This window comes from Ostrinia nubilalis, chromosome 4 (genome assembly GCF_963855985.1).
Source record: "Ostrinia nubilalis chromosome 4, ilOstNubi1.1, whole genome shotgun sequence".
Lineage (NCBI taxonomy): Eukaryota > Metazoa > Arthropoda > Insecta > Lepidoptera > Crambidae > Ostrinia > Ostrinia nubilalis.
The window spans coordinates 13,812,722-13,836,875 of NC_087091.1; the positions used below are offsets into that span (position 1 = coordinate 13,812,722).

General features: G+C 36.6%; 2 protein-coding genes across 3 annotated transcripts in view; one reads left to right on the plus strand and one right to left on the minus strand.

Annotated features, from left to right (window-relative positions):
• LOC135071226 (18S rRNA aminocarboxypropyltransferase) overlaps positions 1–24,154 on the plus strand; it is a 100,540-nt gene that overhangs the window by 1,426 nt on the left and 74,960 nt on the right. The window contains exon 2 of one of the 2 annotated variants that reach the window (XR_010257225.1): positions 1,963–2,807. The exons of the other annotated variant lie outside the window; for it this stretch is intronic. The gene's annotated coding sequence lies outside the window, so the exon portion shown is untranslated. Of the gene's footprint in view, positions 1–1,962; positions 2,808–24,154 lie in introns of those variants that run through there. 2 annotated transcript variants of the gene reach the window in all.
• On the minus strand, positions 3,485–8,250 carry LOC135071392 (uncharacterized). Its single transcript, XM_063965184.1, has 7 exons — positions 8,144–8,250; positions 7,148–7,212; positions 6,468–6,535; positions 6,129–6,274; positions 4,817–4,920; positions 3,881–4,024; positions 3,485–3,679 (listed from the first exon to the last, which is right to left on the minus strand). The coding sequence occupies exons 1-7, from the start codon at positions 8,199–8,201 to the stop codon at positions 3,485–3,487; spliced, it is 780 nt and encodes a 259-aa protein (XP_063821254.1). The 5' UTR covers positions 8,202–8,250.

Here is a 24,154-nt window from a genome sequence, read left to right on the forward strand (position 1 = left end):
CAAACTTATTTTGTCTACTGCCCACTTTGAGAATAAATTCTTTTTAGCGCCCCCATTTGTAGTCGAGAGTCGAGTGCTCCTAGTAAATAATGCCTCCCAAGCCTCTACACAACGTCCCGATTTTTTTTCTGGGTCTCTTACCGCCCCCCTTTAAGCCTGCAGCGCCCACAAGGGGGCGTTATCGCCCACTTTGGGAAAGACTGCTCTAGACCCTGTGTACACAATTTAATTCAAACCATGTTCATGCAACCTTTCATCCCCCCTTTTTTTTCTCAACCCCTTACAACCTTAGAAATAAAAAGTAGCCTATGTCCTTTCTCAGGCTCTAGATTATCTGTGCACCAAATTTCATTCAAATCGGTTCATACAACCATCCATCCCCCTTTTCAACCCCTTACAACCCCTTTTTAGCAATAAAAAGTAGGCTATGTCATTTCTCTGGCTCTAGACTATCTGTGTACCAAATTTCATTCAAATCGGTTCAGTAGTTTTTACGTGAAAGCAAGTACTTTCATATAACCTTTCATCCCCCTTTTAACCCCTTAAAACCCCTTTTTTGCAATAAAAAGTAGCCTATGTCCTTTCTCAGGCTCTAGTGTACCAAATTTCATTCAAATCGGTTCAGTAGTTATGACGTGAAAGAGAGACAGACAGACAGACAGAGTTACTTTCCCATTTATAATAGTAGTATTATAGTATTATAAGTATTATTAGTATAGATTCAACATAATATTTTTTAATTCTGATAAAAACTGCCGCGCGCCGCCGCCGACACACCGTTGGACGGTTGTTTAGCGCGTATTACTGGTTTTTTTTTATGGGGACACCACTTATTTTATTTTTGATTTAACTTTATTTTTATATTTCTATTATACTATGTATAGCAAATATAATAATACATAATTATATTGGGATAGTTTTAAAGATCTGCTTGTAACGGTTCCAAAAAAAAATATGGGGACCCCCCTATTTTTTAACTTTTTTTTATTTTTTCCTACGCTTACACACACTTACCGAGCTGGATTCCAAATTTCATCCTTCTAGGTCATCTGGAAGAAGGTTAGAATTAGGTACTATGAGTCAGTCAGTCAATACCAAAATTCACGACTTTTTGACCTTCATCTTTATAACCGTTTGAGCTAGCTTCATGAAATTTGGGCTTCTAGGTGTCCTTATAATTTAAACATGTAGTTTTATGTGTTTATGTTAAAGATGTTTTGAGTTAGAGAAGGGTCAAAAGTGGCACCAAATGGTTCGTGTAATATTACACTCGGCGCTGGCTAGCCAGTTCCTTTGCTTGAACTTGGCTTGACACGCTACCGCGTGTTTATATGAATAGAAGACAACAAATTGCGCTACCTACGCTTTATCTCGGACCATCTTGGACCAGTGCGAACGCGAATGCCGTCTGCTTGACACGTGTATGTGAAAGCAAACATGACTTTGTAGCCTTGTGACACCCGTATTCACAAACATTACTATGAGGAGACCTCATAGTGCGCGTGGACACATAGGTTCCGGAAAACCTAGGTAGACAATACTTGAGTGGCGGAGTGACACACACGAACCAATCACAGAGCTCTATTCAACGCTGTGCGTTCGACTTCGCTGCTTTACATAAGCAAGCATCGTTTGTGAAATGTGATCACGGGTGTCTTGTAACAAACAAGTAGGTATTTTTACAATTAGTAGACCGGCTGGTGGCGGCCTGCATCCAGCGCCTTCCTGTTAAAGCCTGGTCCGTGAGCACGTAGAATTTTGTCCAATGACCCCTAGCTACCCATCCTTATCGCTCGCGCGTAATTATGTCGCTGTCGCGCTCGCACACTCACTGCGGGCGCCCGTCGCACAGTCGCGACAGCAATATAATTACGCGCGAGCGATAAGGATGGGTAGCTTGGGGTCATTGGACAAAATTCTACGTGCTCACGGACCAGGCTTTATAAGGTTTTTTTTTTTCAGATGTCATCAATGGTTGCAACTGATCCATCGAGATGATTTGAAAGACAAATCTAACTTTGCTTCCTACCGCGTTTGTGAAAAACATTTTAATGTGGAGGATATACTACAATCGTCAAACCGAAAACTTTTAAAAAAGAATGCCCTGCCTTTGTTGATGCTGCCAAACTTAGTCAGTACTGTCCCAGAAGATTCTCTAAAAGAAGACAAAGAAACTCAAACTGCTCCGTTGGAAAGAAAGGAAAATTTTACACAGACTAAAAAGGCAACGAATAAAACTTTTGCTCAAACCTCAAAGAGTCTCTCTAGTAACACTCCAAGGATAATGAAATTGAAGGCTGAACTCCGGCAATGCAAAAAGAAAATAAAATTACTCGAAACTGAAAATAAAAAACAAAAAGCTGAAGAAAATACTTTCCATCGACTTTGCGATAAATTTTTGACCGACAAACTGGCTCTCCTGATAAAAGCACAAAGTAAACTAAAACAACATGGAAAAGGAAATCGATACGATGAGGACTACATCATTTACTGCTTAAATTTATACCACATCAGCCCACAAGCATACGAGTTTTTGCAAAGTGCGTTATGTCTTCCCTGTCCTTCGACATTGTACAATCAACAGCAACGTCACAAAATAGACTCACTGCCGATGGGGCAATAAAAACTTGGGACTGCGACAGCGCTTACGTATCTCATTCATATACAGTATACACTATACAGGTCTTATGGGGAGGCGTAGTGTTGCAAGTGTATCGTTTATTTAATTGTTAATACTATAAGTAGTTAATACCTACTATTATATATAGAAATAATGGAATAAGTAATAAATAAATATTTAATAAATACGTCATTTTATTAATTAATTTAATAACGAATACTATAAAAGGTGTGAAGTCTCGGCTGACAAGCTTGAGGTGCAGGGTCCAAATAAGAAGGCCAGGGTGTAGCAAAAAGTGTACTTTTACTTCGCAGTACCAGCGTATTATACAAAAATAGTGCGTGCGTGAAAAACATTTTAATGTTTTTAACAAAAAATATTGATTGATTGATAAATGCGATATTGTTACAATACTTATTATCCTAAAATAAATACACACACCTGCACATTTAGAAGAACGCAAAACAGGAGCTATGCGGAAAACCAGCGCAATTACCCTACTAGGGCTAGCAGAAAAAAAAGCAAAAAAAATTGGGCAAAGTAAAAGTTGTCTTTCAGCAATCATTTCCAAGATTCCATTTCTACTTGTCCTCAGTCTTACAGACGCAATTGTTTTGCGCATAATATGCAATACTCCTTATTACCTACTATTATGGTTCAGAGCACTTTATTCCAGGGTTTTGCTTTATTCTATTTCTTTCTGTAATGTACTAAAATTTTGATGACTATGAGCGTTAGATTTTTTACGTTTCTCAATTTTTTTGCAGTTTTAAATATACCCTGTATAAGGAGCTAGGAGGGACTGAGGGAGGTACTGGGTAACTAAAATCTATGCACTCTATTCTATGTAAAAAAGAAAACCAGTTAACTTTTTGTTTCTTTATTCTCATTTGATGGGTAGAAGCTTACATTATACGATAGATCTTGTACTCGTACTTTTTTTAAATATTTCAAAAATAGGCAAGTCACTAAGATAATAACTAATAAAACACCAACGATTCCTCCGATAATGATCCAAGTTTTGGGAGATTTTGAATCACTTGTCACTTTAGGTTGATCCTTAAACCAAAACAATTTATTTATTGTATTTAGGTATTATTATAAATTACTTACATTCATTCGTTATAAGGGTATAGGTAGTGTGTCTTAAATCCTATTGGGGTTTGTCTAGGCACTATTTAATTAATTATGTCCTACTTGGTTTAGTATCAAAACAAACAAACCCTTTATAATAAAATTATTTGTATTTATTTTACTTACTTGATTGGTAGGCTGGCAATTATTTTCATTCAAATAAATAATAGCAGGTACAATGCTTTGATTGTATTTAGTGCAATGATCATCCAAATCTTTTATGACACACTTAATCAGAAGCTCATATAACGCGCAATCTTTGTCAGTTTTCTGAAATAATAAAAATTCACCGTTTAATAATCCAAAAGTGCCTTTTTTGTAATACCAGTACAATAAAGCACCAAAATAAATTCCTACAAAAAATGGTTAAATCAGTTTTATGCGACTTGCAACTTTTACTGGAATAGGGCACTGTGCCTCTAGCACGAAAAACTTTCGATTTCGAAAACGCCATCAAGAGATTTAGTATGAAAACATAAACAGCGCCCTTGTGAACGTGACGTAAAGTGAACTTAGTATGAGAAATGGTAGCACAAAACTAATTTTGACAATCGAGATCGTCACATTATCGTAGAATTCGAAGTATCGAATTTTGTCGAAGACGCAAACGATTCGAAGACGAAAAATGTTCGTCCTAGAGGTACTGGATACACAATGCCCTAAACCAGGGTTTCTCAAGCTTTATTTCGTCGGGGCTCCCCGACAGTGGCGGCGTAGCATGGGTTGGCACCCGGGGCGATCACCCCCCTCCCCCCCGTCATAAGTCCTAAGGCACCCCCTGGTACCCCCCAGAATTTTGGGGTTTTGCCTACCGATTCGAAGATTGAAAGACAATCCCCCCCCCGTATCATGATATAGACCGCAGACTTGCCATGCAGATGCGCTAGTGAGTACTAATCTGCGCGACTTGTGTCACCCCCTGATGCTTGGCACCCGGGGCGGACCGCCCCCACCGCCCCCCCCTTACGCCGCTACTGCTCCCCGAACCAAAAAAATCGCTCAAGAGGGGCTTATTTTGATAAAGGGTTAATCTGGCACTGGTCACAAAATTGTTTTACTAACTATAGATCTTGTGCTACGCGGGTTGCTTAGGGATTTTTTGCAACTGCTCATAGCATGTCCCCCATGTATATCTACACATTGACCCGTCTCGACGTCTCTGGATGCTGTAACAGATTAAATCAATCAGCTTATTAAACTTTACAAGAGAGGATTTTAGGGCTCTTACACATGAACACGATACCACACGATACCTACGTCGTCGTCGCTTCTCGCTACGAATGCTACGAAGTAGCATCGCGCATGCAACACTCGTATCGTGGAAATCTACAACATTGTACTTATAACTCAATGTCGTCTGTCATCCTTCAATGCGACATGACACGTACCGAAATACGCCGTCTGGGACCTCCACCCCCAAGGTGGATCTACGTCCTTAAAAAGGTATGTAAAGCCTGGTCCGTGAGCACGTAGAATTTTGTCCAATGATCCCAAGCTACCCATCCTTTTCGCTCGCGCGTAATTATATTGCTGTCGCGACTGTGCGACGCGCGCCCGCAGTGAGTGTGCGAGCGCGACAGCAACATAATTACGCGCGAGCGATAAGGATAAATTCTACGTGCTCACAGACCAGGCTTTATATAGTAGGAAGGGCGCTGGATGCAGGCCGCCACCAGCCGGTCTAAATGGAAATTATTGGGGCAGGTCTATGTTTAGCAGTGGACATCCTGTGGCTGAAATGATAATCGAAGGAGGAGTGTAAGTATTATCGTGCTTGAGTAGTGAGTTTCTTCGATATAGATGACTAGCTTTACGCCCGCGGCTTCGCCCGCGTGGAATTTTGTCTGTCACAGAAAAACTTTATCGCGCGCGTCCCTGTTTCAAAAACCTAGACAAAAACTATCCTATGTCCTTTCCCGGGACTCAAACTATCTCAATGCCAAATTTCATCAAAATCGGTTCAGTGGTTTAGGCGTGAAAGCAAGACAGACAGACAGAGTTACTTTCGCATTTATAATATCAGTTCTATACTGATATTATAAATGCGACTCTTGACAGAAGGATAATCATAAAAGGGTTCCGGTTTTTCTCTTGAGGTGCGGAACCGTACAGGAAAGTATTTTTACAATGGTCAAATTAGCAGTGTAACTGTGTCATACCCAGTTCAAATCAAAAGGTTCACTCAACATAAAATATGAACTTATCATGGCGCTTTTGATGGTTGAGGATTCCGGGTGAAGCTCACTTTAATTTTGAATATCTCTTTCCATCAGGTGATTTTCGATGTTTCGAAACGAAAGACTTCCACTGCTGGACAAAGGCATCCCCCAAGGATTTCCACAAAGACCGGTCCTGCGCCGCTCGCTTTACTTACACTCTATAAACCTGCGAATTTTTTCACGTTGTCGCAACAAAATGACGCTGATTGGAGTTTTTTTAGAACACGGTGATATGTTTTTTATTACTTCCTGATCAAAATACTCTTCAATAAGACGCGAGTCATTACAGACCATTCCAGACCTGAAAAAAAAAGGTATACCTATACCTACATAAAAACTACATTGAATATTGAAGACTTATCTTGGCGGGAAAGATAAGTAAGGTATATAATTAATATTATGTTGTCTTGTTTCAATTTTTTCCATAGAGGATCTTTTCTGTTAATTTTCACGTCAAAATTATTATTTTAATTAAAATTAATTTTAATACGTACCCCGGAATATTGTATGGACGACGTAGAGCATAATTACTTAAGCACTTATATCTTTCGCTCTTTATCGTCTGTAAATATAGTTCAATTGTATTAATGTAATGTTATGGCAATGTAATGTTTTTAGGTCGCCAAATTTTTGGTTCTCCTAATTGTAAAATGACACACAAACTTATCATTGATTCCGTAAGGCTAGGCGCAGACTACCGACTTAGTTGGCCGATAGTTGGGCACGATTTTAATTTGTATGAAGAATCGGCCGGTACCAAATCAGTGTAATGTGCGCACTCTCAGCCACTCTCATACGTCATGTAAATACTGATTAACAGCCCGACTCAACTATAGGGCAAATAAAAGTCGGTAGTCTGCGCCTAGGCTAATTAATGAGGCCTAGCTAGCACAGACTGCCACAGACTCAGTTAAGACATGGTAGTTTTAAAATCATGGTTATCTTCTATCTTCTATTTAAATAAAAATGAATTGCTGTTCGTTAGTCTGATTAAAACTCGAGAACGGCTGGGCCGATTGAGCTGATTTTGGTTTTAAAATGTTTGTCGTAGTCCAGGATAAGTCTAAACGGTGAGCAAATAAGGAAAAATTGCGATGGCTTATTTATTGCCTTTAAGGCGGAACAGAGTTCGCCGGGTCAGCTAGTAAAAAATAATAATCGGAGGTAGACTTACTTTAATGTTATCTTTGCAATTGATTCGTCTACTATTAGTTGAATTTTTTCCATTAATAGGGCTGTCTGTAATAATAAAATGACTTGATTAAAAGATTTTACCCTATTGAACAGACGAAAGTACATCAATAGCTTATACAGTGGTATCTTATGCAGTCGTTGTGTTATTTAGCATAAATTTATACTTTTGACTGTACCTTGTAGCTACCTAGCTATTACCTTTAGCTAGCTATATTTTGCGTGAAATTTTGTCTGTCACAGAAAAAATTGTTTTAAAAACCGGGATACAAACTATCCTATATTCTTTCCCAGGACTCAAACTAGTTATCTCTATCAAAATCGGTTCAGTGGTTTAGACGTGAAAGCGACATAGACAAGCATTTCGCCCTAGGTTCACTATTCTATTATTACACACTCAGGACTCATGAAACGGCATTTCTTACACATGGCCCCTAGACTGTACAACAAAATACTTGCATCAAATTAATAAAGACATTACACAACTTGTTTCGGTAACGTTTAAAAAACGTATTATACATAGAATGGATACGACATTTTAGAAAAGTTACTCCAGACAATTTACTAAGTAGTTTCTCTTAGCACACTTACTTATTCACTTACACACAAAATCACATTTACACCATCACACACGTACATTTTTGTTTTGTTTTTCTATTTAAAAGTAAAGATAAAATTCACTCTAAACACTGATTTAGTCTACGAGTATGTTTTTGAGGAAGAGCCTGACTCTCGTTACACAGGTCAACCTTATACGAAAGCGGCACATACATTTTTGTAATTGTAAAGTGTTTATTTAATTTAATAAAAGTAAAGTAAAAAAGTATTTATAATATTGTAGTAGGGATCACAGATCACTGAGGTTCACGTTTGTGAAGTTAACTTAGTTCATTATTATTAGATATATCAGTCCACGATTGCACATAATATGTAGGATACAAACCAACACAAAATTAATATAAAAATTAGCAACACTAACCAACACACAAAGAGACTTGAATACTCATAAGTACGAGTAAAACTTCACAACGCCACATTTTAATTACCACGCTATCACACGGTATAACATTAAATGATACTATTTTCCTATTGTATAATTTATTTAAGTATTATTGAAATAAACGTCCCACCAAAAACATTTTCATGTAAAATGTTGCCAAGACGAGTCCATAAAATTAAATTATGGTTTGCATCGTGAAAAAGTTATCAGATCTCATGTAGAGCCAAGCTTCTAACTCTACTCGGCTCGACCTATCTTCACAAACTCTACACATTAGTCAAAATAATATTATGTGGCATAGACATTTTGCTATCATAACTATTGTTAATAATATACAGGGTGTCCCAAAAAGTAGTGTCAAGCCGAAGCCCAGAGGTAGAGCATCACTAGGGCTATCCGAATCCGAAATATGTTCCGCGATTTTTGATAGTTTACGAGATATGATTGTTTTACTGTGCTTAAGCACTTTTTTGTCATCAAAAAGTGTTAAAAGTGATATCTATTCGCGCCACAGTCATCTGTGATAGGGTACATGCCTGATTTTTTATTATTATTAGATGAATACTAGGCCTAGCTGATTCAGAAGTATTTACATCCATAACACGAATGTTAACTTAAATTCTGCAAGTTGTAAAAAAAAACTCTGAAAAGTCGCAGTGATTCTGGTAGCCCTAGTGATGCTCTACTTCTGGGCTTCAGCTTCTTCGTATCATCTTCATCTAGGCTTGTAGGTTGCGTGTCGCTTGGCTCGTCTTGGCGGGGGCCACTGCCGTGCCCCCAGATTAAGGAATAGTCAATATTATTTCCAATATTAAATAAGGATAGTACAGGCACACGAACAATAATAATAATTTTAGTGACGGACACATCAACCTAACTCATAATTTTCTGCCAAATTTTCCGCAATACATTCCTAACTTTACATACGTACGACCTACGAAAATTGAGAAATTATAACAAAAACAGCTATAGCTCTTATAGTTTCGGAAAAAAGTGCCTGTGACATACGGACGGACAGACAGACAAACATACATGACGAATCTAGGGTTCCGTTTTTTGCCATTTGGTTACGGAACCTTAAAAAAACCTAGGTACTGTGTATTTAAAAAATAGTCCACGTGCCTCAACTCTTGCTGTGCTGTGCTGTGCTGTGCGACCTATACAAACTGTTGAACTGTTTGAAAATGTCAATTAATTATTATTGCATTAAATTGTGATCATATATTTTTGTGGTTTTCCTAAAGAAAAATACTATTATAATATCATCATCATTTTAGGCACAGAACGTTCGTCCAACACTGATGACTGAACCGTCCCAGTTACATTGTCGAGGGCGCTGTTGGGACGCTGCGAATTTTCATACGCATTTTCCATATCCTTTTTGTCAAAACCTTTTTTTTCTTATGGCGTCTCTGGGATATTACGGACACAGGGACACAGAGTGACCTGCCCATCACGCGGATTCATAAAAACTTTCATTATTGTCTCTTATTGTCACTTGTCACTTTTCACTCTTTGTCATTCAAAATTTTAGTGATAAAAATAATTTAAATTAGTTACTTTTAAGATTTCAAAAAGATACCTTTGTATGGAAAAATGAATAAATCATACAGGGTACTACTTTTTAGGTAGTACTAGATATTACAAACAAGTAACCTAAGTCTTATTGCGATACAGATGGTGTCTTAGGTTTTCCTACATAAAAACACTACAAGGATGAGAGAGTAGTAGTCTCTAAGTCTTAAATTAATCCAGTGTACAGTAGGTATAGATGACACTGATGAAGTAACAACTGGACTACCTAGTAAATAAGGCTATAAATCTATGTGGTATAAATATGAATTACACAGAAGATACAACCCAATGTTGGGAACCTCCTGCTCTTAGCAATAGAAAAGTAAGTAACAAGGGCAAATGCAGCAATAATTGGCAATTGATAACTATCAAAAAATTATATAGACGCAAGAAAAGAAGCCGAATATCTCGTAGAGATGCTGGAGTCCAAAGTAAAAAAGAAAAAAGAATGAATGTAAAAACTAAAACTGAATGCTGCCCTAATACGATGTGTTCTAAATTAGTCAACACTAAACAGACTAAGTTTGATAAGAAGTCACTGATTAGTCTGTATCGACAAAGAAAGACTTGTAAAACTAACAAAAGGAGACTGTGTAAATGTCGATTTGAAGACAATCCTCAAATTAATGAAAACAATAGTGCAGATAAAAATAAGCAATTTGAAATGATACCCAAAAATAACAATACTTGTGAGAAGGGCCTGTGCCCAAAGGGAATAAAACTCAAAGACAAAAATTTCGCTTGCTCTTGCGAGATGAAAACGAAAACAGCGCCTCCTGTAAAATGTACAAATAAAAGTGGCCATAAAGATAATAAATTAGTTAGGAAAAACTCAGTAGTAAAAATAAAAGAAAAAGTTTCTGACATACTTCGAAAATGTTCTAAAAGGATCAAAATAAGATATGGTCGGAATGAAGCAGGTAACTTTAACAAAACCGATGAACAAAGCGTCTGTAAAAACCAAAACAAACATGATATTTGTAATGAATGTAAGCATAAAGATAATACATATTCTAGTAAAAACAAGTCGTCAGGATCACTAACACTTAGTCAAAAGCTCCGCAATAAATTGAAATCTATACATAAACAATCAACAAAACATCACATTCAAAAATGTGTCGTAGTACAAAACGAAGTAGAACAAACTGGTGATCCATTGTTTGAAATAAAAGTTAACCCAATGGATATGTGTGTATTGAATTCATCAGAGATCAAAGACAAAGTTATATCTCTGGGCCATGAGAAGAAAAGAGAAAAATGCGTTTGCCCCTCACACGCAGTCAAAAGGCAGTACATCCTCGAAAGAGAAGCATGTTTAAGCGGAGCATGCCAAAAAGCGTTAAAACATAAACAGACAAACTTTACTTGCAAGTGTTTGAAAAATAAAGTTTGGACTTGTACAGATTCCACATGTGATAAAGCTGAGCCCTTAAAAAAACATGATAACTGCCTTTGTGTAGATGATTCTTCTAAAGAACATGATAAGCCATTATTTGAAATGCAATTTGATTCCAATAATATGTGTATTATTAATACGAATGAAATGCGACTTAAAATGGAAGATATCAAAAGGCGGAATAATAAATTGTGTCGTTCAGGTATTTGCAAGGACAAATCTGAAGAACCTAGTACGCGCGTTGTATGTAATTGTAAAAAATCTATGAAATATGACGAATGCGCTGAAGATACGTGCAGGCTCCCACAAAAATGTTGTAAATGTGGAAAACATCGCAATAAAAAAACGATGAGAAATAATTTAGATACGGCTTCTTTAAGAAATATAACATCGAAAGTTTCAGGTTTCTGTGCCCGAATGCTCAAATCAGATAATTGGATCAATCGCCAAAAAAAGAGACGCAAACGACATTGCAGGAGATGTAATAATAGCATAGCTCGAACCCAATCCGAAAATGTACATAAGCGTGATGGTCTTAAAATTATGATAAAAAAGCAAAATAATGAATGTTATGACAACTGTTGTCCGTGTGATAATGGCATGAGAGTTGAAAAACCTAAAAGAAATATGGGTGATATGACTAAATCACCACAAATTACACCTACTAAACCTGCTGCAAAGAAGAAAGTTCGTCAAAGAAATAGAATAATAGTACCCGTCTCCCCTTCAAAATTAAATAAAATACAAGCAATATGTCAGTGTCATCACATTTGTGAATGTGCTTTAGAAGAACATAAGAGAAAAATGAAAGAGAAACAGAAATCGAAAGGCTATAATCGAGGAAGAAGCAAACGAAAGAAAAAAGCTGCCTCTTCAGACAAAAAATGGACGAAGGAAATAGAGAAACGAAAACAATTTGCAAAAGACCGAAACAAAGCTCTGAAAGAAGAAAATAAGAGGCGGAAGAATCGAATGAAAGAAGAGATGGAAGTATTGAAATTATTAGAAAGTAAAGACGGAGCTAGAGATACTAATTGTTGTGTAGAAATTTTTGGAACTATATTTTCAATTGGTTTCCATACCATCAAGATTTTCTTTGGTGGATTGTTTAAAATTATTACTGATCCGAAAGGAAGCTACTGGTACACAAGGGAAAGGATGCAAGACCCTCAAGGCACATTAATTTCAATAAAACGATACGTGAGACGTGGTTGGCGAATCCGAAAGTTGAAAATTACCAAATGTATGAACAATTCGGAGACAGTTAGCATTCTCTCTGATACATTTAAGGAGAGTCCCGTGTACCAAGCGTTTGCTGACAGGGGAAAAACTAAAAAAGAGCAAGATACCTTTGCGATGGAAAGTAAAAAAAGGAAAAAAAGGGTCCGGCACAGACAAGATGCAGCAATTTACGGTTGTCGTCATGCGCTACTGACAACGTTACGGAAAACGCCTTGTTTGTGGGTTTACCACGTTTGCCCGGAATTTTACCCGCAATGCTTAAGTTGCTTGGCGTTCACGAGGAATTTCTGGCATCTGTGCCTCTTTGTGCTAGCGTTTGCGTGCTGGACACCGTGTATCGTGTTTTGTGAAGCTATGAGGGGTCTGTGCTGCTGCTTATTGTGTACTGGTTAGTGCGTTGTACAAGTGACTTGTCTGGTGAAATAAGTGAGCATTCTGTATTTTGTTTTAAGTAACTTGAAAAATATATTATTTATCAATGACAATGTACGTCTTTTTTATTTTTAACAACTAGGTATGATAATTTCATGACTTTACAGGATTTTACATTACAAGTAGTTTAGGGACGAATGATTAGGACACGAATTCATGTAGAATGAATTTCTCTAGGACTTAATTTTACAGCCAAAATATTTTCTTTATAGAACCAAAAACCATAGGAACTCCGAAAAAATATTGTAGGAGATGAATGACGAAAAGTATAGATGAAATGGATTTGAAGCGATGATAGCCGAACGATGGAGGTGTCGGTCTGGCCGACTGGTGATTCGAGGAACGCGGCTTCAATCCGCGCCGCAATATAGTGGTGAACTCACTACGTGTCACTAACTACTATCCGTTCGCTTTAAGTTAGCCGCTGGCGATATGACGTTACTCGAAGGGAAGCGTCTATAACTTTAACAAACTAGGTATATTTAAAATATTTTTTATTTATTATTATTGATAAAAATTGTGTATTTGCGTAAAATAAGACACATTAATATTGCATTTAATCACTAATTGCGTTTAATCGCGGTTGTGGGAGGGGACGCGAATTCCAAGAACCGGCAAACTTAGTGCGAACGGGTAATACCAGTAGTGCTAGCATACTTACCACGAAAAGCTCTTTGAGAAAAAGGTTATCACTGCTCCCTGCTCAATAAACCGATGATGCAAGTTTGGTACGCTGTTCCCTAAAAACCGATGATCCCAAAATGATCTGGCAGTATCAAAATATCGGGTAGGTCCATGATATCGGGATTTTTTATTCTTTGGCGCGGCGTCGCCTATCCGTAGCCGAGGCGACCAAATCCCTTTACTTTACGTGCTTACGTTAGGTAGACGCGCTGCCTAGCGCCTAGTTAACGGCGAGGAGAAAGGCGATACGGAAGCGATACGGTTGCGATCCCTTTCTGAATGGACATGGCGCACAATTTTTGTTGAAGATGCCAAAAAAAACTACAAAAAATTAGAATGAATACTGTATTTTTACTTTTTTGATATCTTTAAAAATGACTGAAATATTCAAGCTCAAAGTGCGCTCTTCCGCTAGGAGCGATTTTCCGCGCGGATTTTGAAAATGTGACGTAGTAACATGAAAAGCGGCATGTAAGATATTATCTGTGTACAATGGTTAGAATGGTTAGTAGGGGAGCCGAAGCGGGGATTTCGGGACTTACTAAAGAGTGGCAGACTAACATACAAGGAAATACTTTGTGCCTGGTTGATTACCTCTAAGTATGAATTTTTGATATAAAACGGCATTAGTTCTTATGCCTCTCACCCAAAAAAATTCCTCAATTAAGCCCAAATTTGAGACCGCAGCCAAACTTTGAGTGACGATGGAAACTAGCCTAGATGGAGGACACATGAAATTGAACTTCTGCTTCTTCATTGATAAAGACTTATCATTTACCATACCTTATCATTTTGTATTCCATTTTCAAGTCACTTTTTTTTCGCTTACTGTAAAACAAAACGTGGGATTTTTTTAAATTTCAGGTCTTTTGAACGCACATCTGAACGATGTCTGGTTTTAATTTCTTCAGTTACTCCGTGACCATGGCGCTTGCAACAGTGCCGAAATATTGGAAACTCAAAACTAAGGTACATGGTAGCAATCCCGTCAGTACTAATAATAGGAAAATGTCTTGAAAAATAAGTAAATCGTGTAGTACTTTATGTAACTAATTTTATTATGTATCATACTTATAACTAATAACTTCATTCAGAACTAGAAAACGATTCCAAGGATTCCACTTTTCTTCAATATGATCAAGATAAAGAGGTATTTATTATAAATTGCTCTTCCACCATTTCAATTATTCTATCTTACATCTTACTTGATGAAATCTTTTTCAATTTTATTTACATGGTCATAACATTTTCACCATTCCTCTGCGCCAATTTGTGAGGTACACCTGAAACCCCCGATAAAGCAGCTATTATAAGAATAATATTTTAAAAAAACTCTTCTGACGCAGTTAGGTAATAACTAAATGTATCCAATTTCACTCCAACTTACTGTCAACTCAACGACGCGCTTTAAAATCAAAGATTGACTTTGAATTATGCCTTATTTTACAATACACATTGAAAACAATATGACTTGCTTGAGCTTTTTCGACTTTTTCACAAAAATAACAAATAGGCATGAAGAGATTACAAAATTTCTGCAGCGACTGACAGTACACTTGATTTACTTTGACAGGTGACAATAAATCCATAGACATTTGCCATATGAAAGACACACTTTTCCAATATTTTTGTTTACCATGAGATTCTGGTACACCTAGTCCTATACCTATCATTTAATGAAAAGATAAACTAAATTTTTTCAGCACAACGAAAATCAGCTTTGGCGCGTAGCAATGCAACGTGACAACTGCAGTTCTGACTTCTTTATGCGTCCACTACACATACAATAAAATTCGAACTATCGCACATTTTTTCTTTTTAATTCTAATTCAGTAAAAAATGTTTTTGAAACCTTCATTCAAAATTCAAAAGTTATTATCATATGACAGAACTTATGACCAGACTATGTACATTGAATAAAATATTTTTCTTTTTATCATCAAGCTTAGCAGTCTAATAAGTTACTATGACACTCGAGTTAATCCACATTCAGCACCATAGCCTCCCCTTCTACAAGACCCTCTACAAATGTCAAAACGTCACTTAACCCTTTTAGCACCAGTTCTTTTGTTTTTGAGAAGCTGTACCCAAATTTTTATATCAATTAAATTATAGTCCAGTCGTTTGGTACAAATTAACGTGGTTACCTGGAAAGTGTTCCGGGAGTTTTGAAAATTGGTGATTAAAATAGATTTCGCTATGCTCTCTGTTAGTCTGTTAGTTAAGTGTGATTGCCGCGCTCGTTGCGCAATTGGAAAAATGCTGCCTTAGAGAAGATTTTTGATAGTTACATTCTTTCCTATTTCGTCGTTACAGCCAAATGACGTTCACTGCTGGACAAAGGCGAGAATCCTTTGGGTTTTCCATAGGTTTTTCATAATGAACAGTCCTGCGCTGCCCGCATTCAGGTTCTTCCCGCGACCTTTACCAGATCGTCGGTCCACCTAGTAGGAGGCCTGCCCACGCTACGTCTTCCAGCCCGTGGTCGCCACTCAAGAAATTTTCTGCCCCATTGGCCATCGTCTCTACGAGCTATGTGTCCCGCCCACTGCCACTTGATTTTAGCAATTCTGCGTGCTATGTCGGTCACTTTGGTTCTCCTGCGAATCTCCTCATTTCTGATTCGATCACGCAGGGAAACCCCGAGCATAGCCCGCTTCATCACCCTTTGGATGACCTTGAGCCTTCTTATGAGGCCCATAGTAAGCGACCACGTTTCAGAACCTTAAACTTTCCTATTTATTTCACGACTAGCTTTTGCCTGCGGCTTCACCCGCGTGAAATTTAGTGTCACAGATCGGCATAAATTATAGCCTATAATATGTTAATCTGAGTTACAAACAATAATATTGTACAGTTTCAACAAAATCCGTTGAGTACTTTTTGCGTGAAAGAGTAACAAACCTGAGACAGGAATCTTCCTAGTTCAGGTATCAACCCACCAACATTCTTACTTTTTGTTTTTCCTGATTGTTTGTTATCATAATATATTATCTGTTATGTTGGTGAGAAATAAACATTACTTTACTTTATTTCAAACTTCCAGACATCCAAACTTTCGCATTTACCTATAATATTAGTAGGATACAATTATGTAATGTAGAAACAAACAATACAAAAAAAATGTATACTTCAGCAACGCGAATTTTTTTATACTTCAGCATATTTAGGACACCCGGCAGAGTGTCCTGCCATGATCAAAGAAAAAAGAACTCGCAATTTAGCAGGTAGGTACATTAATTTGACTGTTTCACAACTCTAATGCCCGTTTTCACCATCAATCCCTAATTTTTAAGTGACCCCTATGGTAACAAATAACAGGAATTTTGTGGTCATAGGGGTCACTTGAAAATTAGAGATTGATGGTGAAAACGGGCATAAATCTATTTAACTTACATTACATGAAATTTATCACATTTATCAAAGCTTCTTAGCTTGTCTATGTCCCAAAAATTATAAAATGAAAAAGTAGTTGTCAAAAACCTTTTTTAAGGCGGATTTTATTCAATAAGGCGGGCGCGCGCGCGGTCACAAAATTCGGAAAGAACATAGCGAAATCTATTTATTTACCAATTTTCAAAAATTCCGGAAAACTTTCCAAGTAAAATTAACAAATAACTCGTTATTGAGCACAGAGACACAAACTTGGTTATTTTTCCAGAAAATTTATATTTAAGTGCAATGTAAAAATGGCTTCATATTGCACAAAATTGGCAATAGGTGGCATAATAATGGTTACTTTTTTAGCGCCTAGTTTGAAATGTGATTGAACGATGACAACTAACAACAGTTGTCAGTTAGGTAAAATTTTACTTTAGTTGGAAAAAGACAAAAAGTGGTAAATGGGTTAACGTGCGGGGGCTGCAAAATCATGTTGTGACGTCACGCGCGAATATTGGAAATTTTTGAAAATTTTAAAAAGTCCGTGAACTTCTCGAGGCTCTATCTTCGGTAATACTGGATGGATTGAGGTGAAATAAAAACTAATGTAATGTGTGTGATCTAAATTTTTTAATTTTATGAATTTTATGAATTTATTTTAGACGTGTGTAATTTTGACCTTAATCCGCCTCCTTGTGAAACTGTTTACTCGAAGCCACGCAAAGGTCCTTGTAATTTGTCATTTTTGACAGTCATTACTGCCATTCAATCAAATTAAAATTCCAGTGATAAAAATATAAATTAATTAAAAATATTTGAATCATCATGTTGCTCGTTAGTGAGAGGTGACTGGTGCGAACATGATCTAGCAATGATTTATTGCAACAAAGCAACATCTGTGCTATTCCCAAAGATTGATAAAGTTATACAGGTATATACTTGTCGAATTTCCCATTTATATCCCTATTCATTCGGTGTGGGATATAAGAGCAGAAAGACTCAGAAAAATATTCAATGCAAGGATAACAGTGTAGGATCTACTCTAACTAAAGCTGAATCAGCTTGCACTGAAACTAATGAAGTCAAAACAAACGATGGCTTAAATGAATCCTGTCCTAATACCATATGCAGCGAGGATGCTACTTATAAAACTGCCACTGATACGGACAATTTCAATGAGCAAATAGAATCTACCAAAAAAATATATAGACCGAAGACAAATAACCAAACATGCTGGAGAAATACTGGAGTTCAAAGTAAAAAGGAAAAAAAGATAAGTGTTAAAACAAAAGCAGAATGTTGTACCACAAAGATGTCCTCAAAATTAGTTAACGCAAATCAGAAAACGTTTAACAAAACGTCTCTAATTAGTTTATATCATAAAAGAAAGATTTGTAAGCCTAACAAAGACAGACCTTGCAAGTGTAATTTTTCAGAAAGTCCCAAAAAATCAGTAAATGGAAAAGATAATCCTAAAGATAAAAATGTGGTTAGAAAAAGTTCAATGATAAAAATAAAAGAAAAAGTATCTGATGTATTTCGAAAATATTCTAAAAAAATAAAATTGAGTAACGACTGGAAAGGTACAGTGAACGCTAACAAAATTAGAAAAGAAAATATTTGTATAGATGCATACAATCAAGGTAAACAAGACATTTGTTACACATACGAACTCAAAGTTGATAAATGTACAGATAAAACATGTACTCCTTGTAAAAATCGTTCAAAAATCATGTCACCTGTATCTCAAACACTTAGTCAAAAATTACACAACCGGTTAAAATCGATAAACAAATATTCAGCAAGAGATCACATGAAAGGAAGCGTTGTTGTACAAAACGAAAAAGAGCAAACTGGTGATCCATTATTTGAAATTAAAGTTAACGACGTGGATATGTGTGTATTGAATTCATCAGAGATCAAAAATAAAGTTATGTGTCTGGGGCGTGAGAAGAAAAGAGAAAAATGCGTTTGCCCCTCACACGCAGTCAAGAGACAGTATATCCTTAAAAAAGAAGCATGTTTAAATGGAGCATGTAGAAAAGCGTTAAAACATAAACAGACAAACTTTACTTGCAAGTGTTTGAAAAACAAAGTTTGGACTTGTTCAGATTCTACGTGTGAACAAGCTGTGCCATTAAAAAATAATGTAAATTGCCTATGTGTAGATGATTCTCCAAAAAACGACAATAAGCCTTTATTTGAAGTCCATGTTGATTCTGGTAATATGTGTATTATAAATACGAATGAAATGCGAAGTAAACTGGAAGATATCAAAAGACGGAACAATAAATTGTGTCGTTCAGGTATTTGCAAGAAAAAATGTAAAGAACGTAATACGCGCGTTGTATGTACATGTAAAAAACCTATGAAATATGATGAATGTGAGGAAGATACGTGCAAGATCCCACAAAAGTGTTGTACATGTGGAAAACCACATAACAAAAAAACGTTGAGAGGCAATTTGGATACAGCTTCATTAAAAAATATAACGTCAAGAGTTTCAGGTTTCTGTGCGCGAATGTTTTGTCGATCTGATAATTTGACCAATCGCCAAAAAAAGAGACGCAAACGAAAGTGTAGAAGGTGTAATAATAGCGTGCCTCGTACTCAATCAGAAAATGTACATAAGCGTAATGGTCTGAAAATTATGATAAAAGAACACAATATTCCACAAAATAACCATGAAAGTGACAATAATTGCTGTCCATGTGATAGTGGGAATGGAAAACAGGGAATTAAAGTTAAGAAAACTAAAGGATCTATGGGTGACACTATTAAACCACTAGAAGAAACTAATACAAAATCAAAAAATGCTCCATCCCCTAAGCCCAGAGTGAGAAAACCGAAACATACTGGTGAGAAAGTTCTACAGTCAGAAAAAGTTGCAAAAAGAAATGTTCACCATAGAAGCGGACTAGTAGTGCCTGTACCTAGTTCAAAGTTAGCAAAAAAATCAAGCAAAATAGTTAAGAAGAAAATACAGGCAATATGTCAATGTCACCATATTTGTGAATGTGATTTAGTGCAACAAAAAAGAAAAATGAAAGAGAGAGAGAAAAAAAAGCGGGGAAACTATAATCAAAGAAGGGCAGAAATAGAAAAGAAGAAAAGGCAAAAGAAAAGTAAATCTGCTTCAGAAGATAGACAGTGGCAGAAGGAATCTTTAGAGAAACGAAAAGAATTTGCAAAAGCGCGAAACAAGGCAATGAAAGAGGAACAAAAGAGGCGGAAGAAACGGCTTAAAGAAGAAATGGAAGTTATGAAATTATTAGAAAGTAAAGATGGAGCAAGACGTACTAATTGTTGTGTAGAGATTTTTGGAGCAATAATATCAGCTGGCTTTCACGCAGTTAAACTTATATTTTATGCTCTTTATAAAGTTATATCAGATCCTAAGGGAAGCTACTGGTATACAAGAGAAAGGATGCAAGATCCTGAAGGCACATACGCTTCAATAAAACGAGTTATGGGTGACGGTTTGCGAATTAGAAAGTTGAAAATTACGAAATGTTTGAACAATTCGGAAACAGTTGGCATTCTCTCTGATACATTTAAGGAGAGTCCCGTTTACCAGTTGTTTGCTGATAAGGGAAAAACTAAAAAAGAGCAAGAGGCCTTTGAGGTTGAGAGTAAAAAGAGAAAAAGAAGAGTCCGGAAAAGACAAGACGCAGCGATTTACGGTTGTCGTCATGTGCTACTGACTACTTTACGGAAAACGCCTTGTTTGTGGGTTTACCACGTTTGTCCAGAATTTTACCCGCAATGTTTAAGTTGCTTGGCGTTCATGAGGAATTTCTGGCATATGTGCCTCTTTGTGCTAGCGTTTGCGTGCTGGACACCGTGTATCGTGTTTTGTGAAGCTTTGAGGGGTCTGTGCTGCTGCTTATTGTGTACTGGTTAGCGTATTTATTATAGGTGTAACGTTTTGGTAAAATAAAAACTGATCTTATAATAAGTCTTTCAATCAACATTGTTCAAATTAATCTACCTAATAATAATTATTCACAGTATTTCTTAGGTTATAAGGTAATAACTTTGGTAATAACATACATACCCCTATCTAAGGTAGCAACCCTTTAGGTTAAAGGTTGAAGAACTAACTAACCACAAACATTGGGGTTTGTGTGGCCTGACGTCATTCCTATGAAATTGACACATTACATAATTTTGGCACTTCTTTGAAATCAAGGTATAGTTCCAAAATACTGAACTGTCCTATGCATGACATTGACAGCGGGGCGCCACCGTCAATACCGGATCGCTGGTTCCGATTTTTGCCATGTTGGAAACCATATAGTTGAACGATGGTAGCGCCCCCCTGTCATTAAGTTTGGTGGGACAGTTCAGCGTGGGTCATCTATAGAACGCGACGGGCACGAGCGAGCAACGAATTTTATGAAAAGGAGTTCGAAGTTTACGTTCGTAAAAAAACGAGGTTTGAGATAAAATAATATTTATTCAAAACAGAATAAACAGCATATAAAAAGCCTACAAAGTTCAAGAGCGCACAGGCATGGGCACCACACAGCAAGAGCTAGCATAAATAAGAATACGCGCGTCGTCTGCCTCATCAGCCCCACCAGGCTAATGCAATGGGGATAAAACCATGGACACACGTAGTGGACGCATATGTACGGCCTCCTTCTAAGCGTATTCATGTACATCTTATCGCATTCGTACACCTTATAATGTCCAAAAACATGACTGGATTTTTTGGCTTTCTTTTTCTTCTTTTTCTTCTTCCTTTTCAATTTTCCGAAACGTGTATTAATATGGGTGTAATTTGAAAAATTTTTCATCCCTTTAATTTTTAATTTAAACCTTCCCACGTTTACTTCGTTTGTTTTCCCCTTCTTTTTATTTGCCGGTATTGATTTCTGATTTTTTTCTTTTGGTTTGCTGCATGGACTTTTAGATTTTGCATTACAGCGAGTTACTTTTCTTTTACTTGAACATGGTGGTAAGGACGAATGCGAGCTACGCTTTCGTCTGAATGGATATTTACGTTTGTGTTTTCTTTTGCGTTTCTTTCCTTCCTCTGAGTTGGATTTTTCACAGTAAATTTTATCTATATCGCTATCCATTGGAATGTGTGTCAAGGACGGCGACCTATGCCTTCCTTTAAGTGCTTCTTTATTTTTGAATATCTTTCTTTTATGTAAAAAATCGTCTCGATCTGATTTGCCACCATGTACTTTGTCGGCATGATAATGTGCATTGCTTGGGGTCTCCCTTAAATTTTCGTTGTATCTATGACTGTGTCTCTGTTGTATGTGTGTTGCCTCTCTCTTTTCGACATCTTTTTTATGTTTAATTTTAGATTTATGTTGGATAGTTCTTAGAGCATCACCACTCATTTCACTCAATTGGGTCTCGTGCTCCTTCATCGAGCCATTAGTACACTTACACACACGTATTTCGTGTGTTTGAGAAGCGTTTGCGTCATATTTACAAGGGTATGTGTTGTGTGGACGATATTTGGAATACTGTTTATGCTTTGGGTCCCTTTTTACAGTAACTTGCGTTTTGATTGATCTTTTGTAGCGTTTCTTATCTTTAGTTTGATCCCGAGGGTATACTTTAAAGGCTATCTGTTTCCCTTGTTTAATTAAAACATCTCGAGCAAAACAAAAACTGTCACTGATTTTCTTTAGTGTGCCTTCTTCTTCACCACAAACACAAAGTTCTCCTTTTTCGTGACCTGGACAGTCCGTCTTGTTACACCCTGATTCCGGCCTAGCAACATAGGGTTTTCTAATACTTTGATCCATTGCTGCTTTTTCATCGTAGTTACTAGTAATATGCTTATTCTCATTTTTGCATGCATTTAACTCTACTGACTGATTATTCTCTGTTTGGACCGTACAATCGCATAAATTCTTATAATTATTCTGTAAATTGACATGGCGACATGGTTTTGTAATATTTTCATTATTAATAGCATCTTTAGAGCACGCACAATCTGCATCAGTGTTTTTTTTATTTTGCACCTTAGTGATATTCCATTTGCAATCGGGCGGATCGCAAGCTAATGGATAGCAAAAGTACGAATGGCTATATGACTTTAAAGCTTTTGTGTCAGTTTTGGGCCTTGGATTTAGTTCGTGTTCATGTTTCTTATCGATTACAGTGGATATAGTATCATTCGATCTATCTTTAGCTTCTGTAGTCGTCGATGAACCGAAATGACGTTTTATTTTCTTCCATAGTGTTAATTTTTTACCCATTACACAAATATTGTTTAGAATGACCGCATCATATTTACTTTCAGTGGTTTTCAGAGAATGTTTTTCATGTTTATTCGTCCTATTTTTAACTATTTCATTTTTGTGTTGACTAACATTATTGTTGCATTTGGAATGTAATTTTGGTATAGGAGCACTAAGCGATGGTTTAGGGAAATTCTTTTGGTATGAATCTTTTAAATTACGATGCATGGCATGAATTAAAACTACTGCTTCTTTACTGATCGTATTTTTCTTTAGTTCCCCTTCAGTGTACAATTTGTGCATTTTTTTAAATTGGTCTATTTTTTCAAAGTTCGTTAGACTTGATGTTTTTTTAGCTTGCACATTCGAGACTTTCTTTGGAGTTTTCTTTTTTCCATTAATTTTTTTTATCCGCTCATGGGATTCATCAGGTCTAATGTTTGATTGTGATTTTGTTAATCTTTCTACTTTAGCGCTGACTTTCCGGTTACAATCATATTTTCTTCTATCATTGTCAGTGTTAAATGTAACCCTCATTTTTGATCTTACCAGCTTTTGGTGTGAAGAGGATATACAAGTTTTCATGGCCTTATTATCTGCAAATGTAATTTGTCCGTGATCAAGCATTTGCAAAGTCCTTCTTCCTTGTAATAAAGCATTTTGAATAGTTTTCCCTTTGATACAATTTTTAGCATCATTATGCACATTATAGATTTCGTTTCTAAACGAATTGTTATTTTTAAAGTTAAAAGACATTTTATATGCCTAGAAACTAGATACATTTGCGTAACAAAAAATGAAGATGAATACTGTTTCTTCGTACGTAAGTTTGCAATAAAGAGGCATAACTGACTCAATATCCGTTCATTATATTTCTATTTCCTTTTACCTCCAATTTAACCTGAAAAAGAAGAGTTTATTGAAGTTTTTTATATCACACAAAGGGTCGTGCGTGAGCGAGTGTATAGCTGTATCAATTCTCACATTTATGTAAATGAACTTTAAGACCGCATGCAGCATGAGCAAGAATAGGCACATCTACTACAGATACTTTAGATTATATACAAA